This window comes from Sphaerodactylus townsendi, linkage group LG07 (assembly GCF_021028975.2).
Source record: "Sphaerodactylus townsendi isolate TG3544 linkage group LG07, MPM_Stown_v2.3, whole genome shotgun sequence".
In the NCBI taxonomy this organism is placed as follows: domain Eukaryota; kingdom Metazoa; phylum Chordata; class Lepidosauria; order Squamata; family Sphaerodactylidae; genus Sphaerodactylus; species Sphaerodactylus townsendi.
Genome location: NC_059431.1, coordinates 113,967,203 through 113,978,984, shown reverse-complemented (window position 1 = coordinate 113,978,984; position 11,782 = coordinate 113,967,203). Strand labels below are relative to the sequence as shown.

The window sequence follows — 11,782 nt, the reverse complement described above, 5'->3', positions numbered from 1 at the left end:
TCAATCAATCAATCAATCAATCAATCAATCAATCAATCAATCAATCAATCAGAACTTCGCCTTCAACTGATGCAAGACTCCGTGGGACCGAATAGCAGAATTTAGCTGTGGACTTGCGCCCGGTGCTTTCTTTCTCTAAGGCCCCCTCACTGATAGTCCTTACCAGCCACACAGGAACTCTGGCACTCTGGGGACCTCAATGGTCAAGCAGCACAATTGGCAGAGGGCGCCAAGGGAAGTGAATACCGAACAAGCCACTCAATTCCACTGGCACCTTTTTACCGGTGGGCTCCCAGGCATGCCTCCCTCGGAAGAGGCTGCTCCGCGATCCAGTCAGATCACTGAACCTTTAAACCTCAGTCCCTCCATCCCTGCTTAGACCACAAGATGTAGCAGAACATTCCGTGCTCTGCACATTGGGATCCCCCCGTCCTCCCCACAAGAACCTTTCTGAGTTAAAAGTTATCTAAACCAATGTCTGTAAGATGCATTTGGATATCGAGGAAAGAGGAACGTGTCCCCCAACAGTGATTTTTATTTTGCCATTTGGAAAAAAACCAACACTGCTCTCTGGGCACAGCTGTCACCATTAAACATTTATTAACTTGTACCGTTCCTGTTTAATGCTGCCCTAGTCAAGACTCCTCTGTTAAAAGAATCAGAGGCTGATGACCAGAGGTGGGATCCAGCAGGTTCTCACAGGTTCCCGAGAGTAGGTTACTAATTATTTGTGTGTGCCGAGAGGGGGTTACTAATTGGTGATTTTGCCACATGATTTTTGCCTTAGTTACGCCCCTCCTCTCAGCAGTAGTGCACAGAACTTGAAGCAGTCTAGCAGGAGGTGCACTGGCGTGGCAGCCTGCGCCTGCGTGCATTCGTTTCCCGCCCAAGGACTGGTGCAGCAGCTGTGTCCTTGCCACAGCCCCGCCCCCGGAATGCCCGCCCCCACCCCCGTCGGGCCCCGCCCAGCCCCATTGGCACTACGCCACAGTTTGAATCCCACCACCATGGGAACCTGTTACTAAAATTTTTGGATCCCACCACTGCTGATGACCCACTGCAAGGTTTCCCCCACGCTATCCCTTTTTTGGCACGAAAAGTCACACCAGAATGTGTGGGGCAAGAGGAAGCACAGTGGGACGAGAAATCTTGCTCTGTCGCACCTCCTCCCTTGGCGCACTGCAAAGAGGAAGTGTGTCAGGGCAAAATTTCTTGCCCCAACGCGCTTCTGATCCCACCGTGCGCCAGAGCACCCGTGGGTTATCAGCCAGAATTACCTTTTAATTAAGAGGTTTCTGGCTAATAAGAAAACAACATTGTTGGGCTATTTTGTCTAGTCCCCCCAAGTCAAACCATGAAGCCCATTTAATTTTTTTTTTAAAAAAATTTCATTAGCTTATGTCAGGGGTCTTCAAATTATGGCCCTCCAGATGTTCATGGACTACAATTCCCATCAGCCCCTGCCAGCATGGCCAAGTGGCAGGGCTGATGGGAATTGTAGTTCATGAACATCTGGGGGGGGCATAGTTTGAAGTCCCCTGGCTTATGTAGTGGGAAGGAATGGGTTCAGTAGAATTGGGAGAGGGTGGGTGGGAAATTATCTCGCTTCTTCAACGTCACTGGAAGCTGAATTGGCCCTCCACTTTGTAATTTTCCCGTGTTACAATAAAATGGAAGTGTGTGCGGAAAAAAGAAGAAAACAACAGAAACAAAGTCATCACAAACAACAACAAAACACCAACATTTTTATAAAGGTCTCCCTCACAGTAAAGAACAAAATGTCTCTGAAGACGCAACATGCCTATCGCAGTGACATCACAGTAGGAGCCCTTCAAAATGATTTTGACCCAAATGCAGAGCAAGTACCAGATGAACATCATCACCAGAGTCCGACCCAGAAGGATCTTGTATCGGAACAGATCCAGAATGCTGCCTGCTTCCTTGGGGCTCCTGTCCGCCGGCAGCTTAAGGAAAAGAGTGCACTTTGGTTTGCGGTTCCGCTTTGCGATGAGGGAGAGGGCGTCCTCGGCTTCAATCAGCCGGCCCTGCGAGTACAGCCAGCGAGGGGACTCGGGAATGCATCTGAAATACAAGAACAGTTCCTGGTGAAGAAGAAGAAGAAGAGGTGGATTTATATCCCCCCTTTCTCTCCTGCAGGAGACTCAAAGGGGCTTACAGCAGCAGTGGCGTAGGAGGTTAAGAGCTCATGTATCTAATCTAGAGGAACCGGGTTTGATTCCCAGCTCTGCCGCCTGAGTGTGGAGGCTTATCTGGGGAATTCAGATTAGCCTGTGCACTCCCACACACGCCAGCTGGGTGACCTTGGGCTAGTCACAGCTTCTGGGAGCTCTTTCAGCCCCACCTACCTCACAGGGTGTTTGTTGTGAGGGGGGAAGGGCAAGGAGATTGTCAGCCCCTTTGAGTCTCCTGCAGGAGAGAAAGGGGGGATATAAATCCAAACTCTTCTTCTTCTTCTTCTTACAATCTCCTTTCCCTCCCCCCCACAACAAACACCCTGTGAGGTAGGCGCAGCTGAGAGATCTCCACAGAACCGTGACTAGCCCAAGGTCACACAGCTGGCGTGTGTGGGAGTGCACAGGCTAATCTGAATTCCCCAGTTAAGCCTCCACAGCTCAGGCGGCAGAGTGGGGGATCAAACCCGGTTCCTCCAGATTAGAATGCACACGCTCTTAACCACTACCGCTTCTGGTGGCAGCAGGGACCGTGTGATAGTTCTCACTGATCAAGTACATCGCCCAGCGAATGTGTTTTGTATTCCAGGAAAAACCTGGACTGCTTTGTACCCCCCCCCACCCGAAGCCCCCCCCCCCCACCCCCCCCCCCCCCGGCCCCCCCCTCCACACCCCCCTCCCCCCCCACCCCCTCTCCCTCCCCCCCCCCCCCCCCCCACCCCCCCCCCCCCCCACCCCCCCCCCCCCCCACCCCCCCCCCCCCCCACCCCCCCCCCCCCCCACCCCCCCCCCCCCCCACCCCCCCCCCCCCCCACCCCCCCCCCCCCCCACCCCCCCCCCCCCCCACCCCCCCCCCCCCCCACCCCCCCCCCCCCCCACCCCCCCCCCCCCCCACCCCCCCCCCCCCCCACCCCCCCCCCCCCCCACCCCCCCCCCCCCCCACCCCCCCCCCCCCCCACCCCCCCCCCCCCCCACCCCCCCCCCCCCCCACCCCCCCCCCCCCCCACCCCCCCCCCCCCCCACCCCCCCCCCCCCCCACCCCCCCCCCCCCCCACCCCCCCCCCCCCCCACCCCCCCCCCCCCCCACCCCCCCCCCCCCCCACCCCCCCCCCCCCCCACCCCCCCCCCCCCCCACCCCCCCCCCCCCCCACCCCCCCCCCCCCCCACCCCCCCCCCCCCCCACCCCCCCCCCCCCCCACCCCCCCCCCCCCCCACCCCCCCCCCCCCCCACCCCCCCCCCCCCCCACCCCCCCCCCCCCCCACCCCCCCCCCCCCCCACCCCCCCCCCCCCCCACCCCCCCCCCCCCCCACCCCCCCCCCCCCCCACCCCCCCCCCCCCCCACCCCCCCCCCCCCCCACCCCCCCCCCCCCCCACCCCCCCCCCCCCCCACCCCCCCCCCCCCCCACCCCCCCCCCCCCCCACCCCCCCCCCCCCCCACCCCCCCCCCCCCCCACCCCCCCCCCCCCCCACCCCCCCCCCCCCCCACCCCCCCCCCCCCCCACCCCCCCCCCCCCCCACCCCCCCCCCCCCCCACCCCCCCCCCCCCCCACCCCCCCCCCCCCCCACCCCCCCCCCCCCCCACCCCCCCCCCCCCCCACCCCCCCCCCCCCCCACCCCCCCCCCCCCCCACCCCCCCCCCCCCCCACCCCCCCCCCCCCCCACCCCCCCCCCCCCCCACCCCCCCCCCCCCCCACCCCCCCCCCCCCCCACCCCCCCCCCCCCCCACCCCCCCCCCCCCCCACCCCCCCCCCCCCCCACCCCCCCCCCCCCCCACCCCCCCCCCCCCCCACCCCCCCCCCCCCCCACCCCCCCCCCCCCCCACCCCCCCCCCCCCCCACCCCCCCCCCCCCCCACCCCCCCCCCCCCCCACCCCCCCCCCCCCCCACCCCCCCCCCCCCCCACCCCCCCCCCCCCCCACCCCCCCCCCCCCCCACCCCCCCCCCCCCCCACCCCCCCCCCCCCCCACCCCCCCCCCCCCCCACCCCCCCCCCCCCCCACCCCCCCCCCCCCCCACCCCCCCCCCCCCCCACCCCCCCCCCCCCCCACCCCCCCCCCCCCCCACCCCCCCCCCCCCCCACCCCCCCCCCCCCCCACCCCCCCCCCCCCCCACCCCCCCCCCCCCCCACCCCCCCCCCCCCCCACCCCCCCCCCCCCCCACCCCCCCCCCCCCCCACCCCCCCCCCCCCCCACCCCCCCCCCCCCCCACCCCCCCCCCCCCCCACCCCCCCCCCCCCCCACCCCCCCCCCCCCCCACCCCCCCCCCCCCCCACCCCCCCCCCCCCCCACCCCCCCCCCCCCCCACCCCCCCCCCCCCCCACCCCCCCCCCCCCCCACCCCCCCCCCCCCCCACCCCCCCCCCCCCCCACCCCCCCCCCCCCCCACCCCCCCCCCCCCCCACCCCCCCCCCCCCCCACCCCCCCCCCCCCCCACCCCCCCCCCCCCCCACCCCCCCCCCCCCCCACCCCCCCCCCCCCCCACCCCCCCCCCCCCCCACCCCCCCCCCCCCCCACCCCCCCCCCCCCCCACCCCCCCCCCCCCCCACCCCCCCCCCCCCCCACCCCCCCCCCCCCCCACCCCCCCCCCCCCCCACCCCCCCCCCCCCCCACCCCCCCCCCCCCCCACCCCCCCCCCCCCCCACCCCCCCCCCCCCCCACCCCCCCCCCCCCCCACCCCCCCCCCCCCCCACCCCCCCCCCCCCCCACCCCCCCCCCCCCCCACCCCCCCCCCCCCCCACCCCCCCCCCCCCCCACCCCCCCCCCCCCCCACCCCCCCCCCCCCCCACCCCCCCCCCCCCCCACCCCCCCCCCCCCCCACCCCCCCCCCCCCCCACCCCCCCCCCCCCCCACCCCCCCCCCCCCCCACCCCCCCCCCCCCCCACCCCCCCCCCCCCCCACCCCCCCCCCCCCCCACCCCCCCCCCCCCCCACCCCCCCCCCCCCCCACCCCCCCCCCCCCCCACCCCCCCCCCCCCCCACCCCCCCCCCCCCCCACCCCCCCCCCCCCCCACCCCCCCCCCCCCCCACCCCCCCCCCCCCCCACCCCCCCCCCCCCCCACCCCCCCCCCCCCCCACCCCCCCCCCCCCCCACCCCCCCCCCCCCCCACCCCCCCCCCCCCCCACCCCCCCCCCCCCCCACCCCCCCCCCCCCCCACCCCCCCCCCCCCCCACCCCCCCCCCCCCCCACCCCCCCCCCCCCCCACCCCCCCCCCCCCCCACCCCCCCCCCCCCCCACCCCCCCCCCCCCCCACCCCCCCCCCCCCCCACCCCCCCCCCCCCCCACCCCCCCCCCCCCCCACCCCCCCCCCCCCCCACCCCCCCCCCCCCCCACCCCCCCCCCCCCCCACCCCCCCCCCCCCCCACCCCCCCCCCCCCCCACCCCCCCCCCCCCCCACCCCCCCCCCCCCCCACCCCCCCCCCCCCCCACCCCCCCCCCCCCCCACCCCCCCCCCCCCCCACCCCCCCCCCCCCCCACCCCCCCCCCCCCCCACCCCCCCCCCCCCCCACCCCCCCCCCCCCCCACCCCCCCCCCCCCCCACCCCCCCCCCCCCCCACCCCCCCCCCCCCCCACCCCCCCCCCCCCCCACCCCCCCCCCCCCCCACCCCCCCCCCCCCCCACCCCCCCCCCCCCCCACCCCCCCCCCCCCCCACCCCCCCCCCCCCCCACCCCCCCCCCCCCCCACCCCCCCCCCCCCCCACCCCCCCCCCCCCCCACCCCCCCCCCCCCCCACCCCCCCCCCCCCCCACCCCCCCCCCCCCCCACCCCCCCCCCCCCCCACCCCCCCCCCCCCCCACCCCCCCCCCCCCCCACCCCCCCCCCCCCCCACCCCCCCCCCCCCCCACCCCCCCCCCCCCCCACCCCCCCCCCCCCCCACCCCCCCCCCCCCCCACCCCCCCCCCCCCCCACCCCCCCCCCCCCCCACCCCCCCCCCCCCCCACCCCCCCCCCCCCCCACCCCCCCCCCCCCCCACCCCCCCCCCCCCCCACCCCCCCCCCCCCCCACCCCCCCCCCCCCCCACCCCCCCCCCCCCCCACCCCCCCCCCCCCCCACCCCCCCCCCCCCCCACCCCCCCCCCCCCCCACCCCCCCCCCCCCCCACCCCCCCCCCCCCCCACCCCCCCCCCCCCCCACCCCCCCCCCCCCCCACCCCCCCCCCCCCCCACCCCCCCCCCCCCCCACCCCCCCCCCCCCCCACCCCCCCCCCCCCCCACCCCCCCCCCCCCCCACCCCCCCCCCCCCCCACCCCCCCCCCCCCCCACCCCCCCCCCCCCCCACCCCCCCCCCCCCCCACCCCCCCCCCCCCCCACCCCCCCCCCCCCCCACCCCCCCCCCCCCCCACCCCCCCCCCCCCCCACCCCCCCCCCCCCCCACCCCCCCCCCCCCCCACCCCCCCCCCCCCCCACCCCCCCCCCCCCCCACCCCCCCCCCCCCCCACCCCCCCCCCCCCCCACCCCCCCCCCCCCCCACCCCCCCCCCCCCCCACCCCCCCCCCCCCCCACCCCCCCCCCCCCCCACCCCCCCCCCCCCCCACCCCCCCCCCCCCCCACCCCCCCCCCCCCCCACCCCCCCCCCCCCCCACCCCCCCCCCCCCCCACCCCCCCCCCCCCCCACCCCCCCCCCCCCCCACCCCCCCCCCCCCCCACCCCCCCCCCCCCCCACCCCCCCCCCCCCCCACCCCCCCCCCCCCCCACCCCCCCCCCCCCCCACCCCCCCCCCCCCCCACCCCCCCCCCCCCCCACCCCCCCCCCCCCCCACCCCCCCCCCCCCCCACCCCCCCCCCCCCCCACCCCCCCCCCCCCCCACCCCCCCCCCCCCCCACCCCCCCCCCCCCCCACCCCCCCCCCCCCCCACCCCCCCCCCCCCCCACCCCCCCCCCCCCCCACCCCCCCCCCCCCCCACCCCCCCCCCCCCCCACCCCCCCCCCCCCCCACCCCCCCCCCCCCCCACCCCCCCCCCCCCCCACCCCCCCCCCCCCCCACCCCCCCCCCCCCCCACCCCCCCCCCCCCCCACCCCCCCCCCCCCCCACCCCCCCCCCCCCCCACCCCCCCCCCCCCCCACCCCCCCCCCCCCCCACCCCCCCCCCCCCCCACCCCCCCCCCCCCCCACCCCCCCCCCCCCCCACCCCCCCCCCCCCCCACCCCCCCCCCCCCCCACCCCCCCCCCCCCCCACCCCCCCCCCCCCCCACCCCCCCCCCCCCCCACCCCCCCCCCCCCCCACCCCCCCCCCCCCCCACCCCCCCCCCCCCCCACCCCCCCCCCCCCCCACCCCCCCCCCCCCCCACCCCCCCCCCCCCCCACCCCCCCCCCCCCCCACCCCCCCCCCCCCCCACCCCCCCCCCCCCCCACCCCCCCCCCCCCCCACCCCCCCCCCCCCCCACCCCCCCCCCCCCCCACCCCCCCCCCCCCCCACCCCCCCCCCCCCCCACCCCCCCCCCCCCCCACCCCCCCCCCCCCCCACCCCCCCCCCCCCCCACCCCCCCCCCCCCCCACCCCCCCCCCCCCCCACCCCCCCCCCCCCCCACCCCCCCCCCCCCCCACCCCCCCCCCCCCCCACCCCCCCCCCCCCCCACCCCCCCCCCCCCCCACCCCCCCCCCCCCCCACCCCCCCCCCCCCCCACCCCCCCCCCCCCCCACCCCCCCCCCCCCCCACCCCCCCCCCCCCCCACCCCCCCCCCCCCCCACCCCCCCCCCCCCCCACCCCCCCCCCCCCCCACCCCCCCCCCCCCCCACCCCCCCCCCCCCCCACCCCCCCCCCCCCCCACCCCCCCCCCCCCCCACCCCCCCCCCCCCCCACCCCCCCCCCCCCCCACCCCCCCCCCCCCCCACCCCCCCCCCCCCCCACCCCCCCCCCCCCCCACCCCCCCCCCCCCCCACCCCCCCCCCCCCCCACCCCCCCCCCCCCCCACCCCCCCCCCCCCCCACCCCCCCCCCCCCCCACCCCCCCCCCCCCCCACCCCCCCCCCCCCCCACCCCCCCCCCCCCCCACCCCCCCCCCCCCCCACCCCCCCCCCCCCCCACCCCCCCCCCCCCCCACCCCCCCCCCCCCCCACCCCCCCCCCCCCCCACCCCCCCCCCCCCCCACCCCCCCCCCCCCCCACCCCCCCCCCCCCCCACCCCCCCCCCCCCCCACCCCCCCCCCCCCCCACCCCCCCCCCCCCCCACCCCCCCCCCCCCCCACCCCCCCCCCCCCCCACCCCCCCCCCCCCCCACCCCCCCCCCCCCCCACCCCCCCCCCCCCCCACCCCCCCCCCCCCCCACCCCCCCCCCCCCCCACCCCCCCCCCCCCCCACCCCCCCCCCCCCCCACCCCCCCCCCCCCCCACCCCCCCCCCCCCCCACCCCCCCCCCCCCCCACCCCCCCCCCCCCCCACCCCCCCCCCCCCCCACCCCCCCCCCCCCCCACCCCCCCCCCCCCCCACCCCCCCCCCCCCCCACCCCCCCCCCCCCCCACCCCCCCCCCCCCCCACCCCCCCCCCCCCCCACCCCCCCCCCCCCCCACCCCCCCCCCCCCCCACCCCCCCCCCCCCCCACCCCCCCCCCCCCCCACCCCCCCCCCCCCCCACCCCCCCCCCCCCCCACCCCCCCCCCCCCCCACCCCCCCCCCCCCCCACCCCCCCCCCCCCCCACCCCCCCCCCCCCCCACCCCCCCCCCCCCCCACCCCCCCCCCCCCCCACCCCCCCCCCCCCCCACCCCCCCCCCCCCCCACCCCCCCCCCCCCCCACCCCCCCCCCCCCCCACCCCCCCCCCCCCCCACCCCCCCCCCCCCCCACCCCCCCCCCCCCCCACCCCCCCCCCCCCCCACCCCCCCCCCCCCCCACCCCCCCCCCCCCCCACCCCCCCCCCCCCCCACCCCCCCCCCCCCCCACCCCCCCCCCCCCCCACCCCCCCCCCCCCCCACCCCCCCCCCCCCCCACCCCCCCCCCCCCCCACCCCCCCCCCCCCCCACCCCCCCCCCCCCCCACCCCCCCCCCCCCCCACCCCCCCCCCCCCCCACCCCCCCCCCCCCCCACCCCCCCCCCCCCCCACCCCCCCCCCCCCCCACCCCCCCCCCCCCCCACCCCCCCCCCCCCCCACCCCCCCCCCCCCCCACCCCCCCCCCCCCCCACCCCCCCCCCCCCCCACCCCCCCCCCCCCCCACCCCCCCCCCCCCCCACCCCCCCCCCCCCCCACCCCCCCCCCCCCCCACCCCCCCCCCCCCCCACCCCCCCCCCCCCCCACCCCCCCCCCCCCCCACCCCCCCCCCCCCCCACCCCCCCCCCCCCCCACCCCCCCCCCCCCCCACCCCCCCCCCCCCCCACCCCCCCCCCCCCCCACCCCCCCCCCCCCCCACCCCCCCCCCCCCCCACCCCCCCCCCCCCCCACCCCCCCCCCCCCCCACCCCCCCCCCCCCCCACCCCCCCCCCCCCCCACCCCCCCCCCCCCCCACCCCCCCCCCCCCCCACCCCCCCCCCCCCCCACCCCCCCCCCCCCCCACCCCCCCCCCCCCCCACCCCCCCCCCCCCCCACCCCCCCCCCCCCCCACCCCCCCCCCCCCCCACCCCCCCCCCCCCCCACCCCCCCCCCCCCCCACCCCCCCCCCCCCCCACCCCCCCCCCCCCCCACCCCCCCCCCCCCCCACCCCCCCCCCCCCCCACCCCCCCCCCCCCCCACCCCCCCCCCCCCCCACCCCCCCCCCCCCCCACCCCCCCCCCCCCCCACCCCCCCCCCCCCCCACCCCCCCCCCCCCCCACCCCCCCCCCCCCCCACCCCCCCCCCCCCCCACCCCCCCCCCCCCCCACCCCCCCCCCCCCCCACCCCCCCCCCCCCCCACCCCCCCCCCCCCCCACCCCCCCCCCCCCCCACCCCCCCCCCCCCCCACCCCCCCCCCCCCCCACCCCCCCCCCCCCCCACCCCCCCCCCCCCCCACCCCCCCCCCCCCCCACCCCCCCCCCCCCCCACCCCCCCCCCCCCCCACCCCCCCCCCCCCCCACCCCCCCCCCCCCCCACCCCCCCCCCCCCCCACCCCCCCCCCCCCCCACCCCCCCCCCCCCCCACCCCCCCCCCCCCCCACCCCCCCCCCCCCCCACCCCCCCCCCCCCCCACCCCCCCCCCCCCCCACCCCCCCCCCCCCCCACCCCCCCCCCCCCCCACCCCCCCCCCCCCCCACCCCCCCCCCCCCCCACCCCCCCCCCCCCCCACCCCCCCCCCCCCCCACCCCCCCCCCCCCCCACCCCCCCCCCCCCCCACCCCCCCCCCCCCCCACCCCCCCCCCCCCCCACCCCCCCCCCCCCCCACCCCCCCCCCCCCCCACCCCCCCCCCCCCCCACCCCCCCCCCCCCCCACCCCCCCCCCCCCCCACCCCCCCCCCCCCCCACCCCCCCCCCCCCCCACCCCCCCCCCCCCCCACCCCCCCCCCCCCCCACCCCCCCCCCCCCCCACCCCCCCCCCCCCCCACCCCCCCCCCCCCCCACCCCCCCCCCCCCCCACCCCCCCCCCCCCCCACCCCCCCCCCCCCCCACCCCCCCCCCCCCCCACCCCCCCCCCCCCCCACCCCCCCCCCCCCCCACCCCCCCCCCCCCCCACCCCCCCCCCCCCCCACCCCCCCCCCCCCCCACCCCCCCCCCCCCCCACCCCCCCCCCCCCCCACCCCCCCCCCCCCCCACCCCCCCCCCCCCCCACCCCCCCCCCCCCCCACCCCCCCCCCCCCCCACCCCCCCCCCCCCCCACCCCCCCCCCCCCCCACCCCCCCCCCCCCCCACCCCCCCCCCCCCCCACCCCCCCCCCCCCCCACCCCCCCCCCCCCCCACCCCCCCCCCCCCCCACCCCCCCCCCCCCCCACCCCCCCCCCCCCCCACCCCCCCCCCCCCCCACCCCCCCCCCCCCCCACCCCCCCCCCCCCCCACCCCCCCCCCCCCCCACCCCCCCCCCCCCCCACCCCCCCCCCCCCCCACCCCCCCCCCCCCCCACCCCCCCCCCCCCCCACCCCCCCCCCCCCCCACCCCCCCCCCCCCCCACCCCCCCCCCCCCCCACCCCCCCCCCCCCCCACCCCCCCCCCCCCCCACCCCCCCCCCCCCCCACCCCCCCCCCCCCCCACCCCCCCCCCCCCCCACCCCCCCCCCCCCCCACCCCCCCCCCCCCCCACCCCCCCCCCCCCCCACCCCCCCCCCCCCCCACCCCCCCCCCCCCCCACCCCCCCCCCCCCCCACCCCCCCCCCCCCCCACCCCCCCCCCCCCCCACCCCCCCCCCCCCCCACCCCCCCCCCCCCCCACCCCCCCCCCCCCCCACCCCCCCCCCCCCCCACCCCCCCCCCCCCCCACCCCCCCCCCCCCCCACCCCCCCCCCCCCCCACCCCCCCCCCCCCCCACCCCCCCCCCCCCCCACCCCCCCCCCCCCCCACCCCCCCCCCCCCCCACCCCCCCCCCCCCCCACCCCCCCCCCCCCCCACCCCCCCCCCCCCCCACCCCCCCCCCCCCCCACCCCCCCCCCCCCCCACCCCCCCCCCCCCCCACCCCCCCCCCCCCCCACCCCCCCCCCCCCCCACCCCCCCCCCCCCCCACCCCCCCCCCCCCCCACCCCCCCCCCCCCCCACCCCCCCCCCCCCCCACCCCCCCC

At 83.4% G+C, this 11,782-nt stretch overlaps 1 protein-coding gene across 1 annotated transcript in view; it reads right to left on the bottom strand.

Annotated features, from left to right (window-relative positions):
- LOC125437073 (solute carrier family 22 member 15-like) overlaps positions 1-11,782 on the bottom strand; it is a 62,547-nt gene that overhangs the window by 31,787 nt on the left and 18,978 nt on the right. The window contains exon 2 of the mRNA XM_048504442.1: positions 1,867-2,102. Coding sequence (XP_048360399.1) covers positions 1,867-2,102 — 236 coding nt within the window. The remainder of the gene's footprint in view (positions 1-1,866; positions 2,103-11,782) is intronic.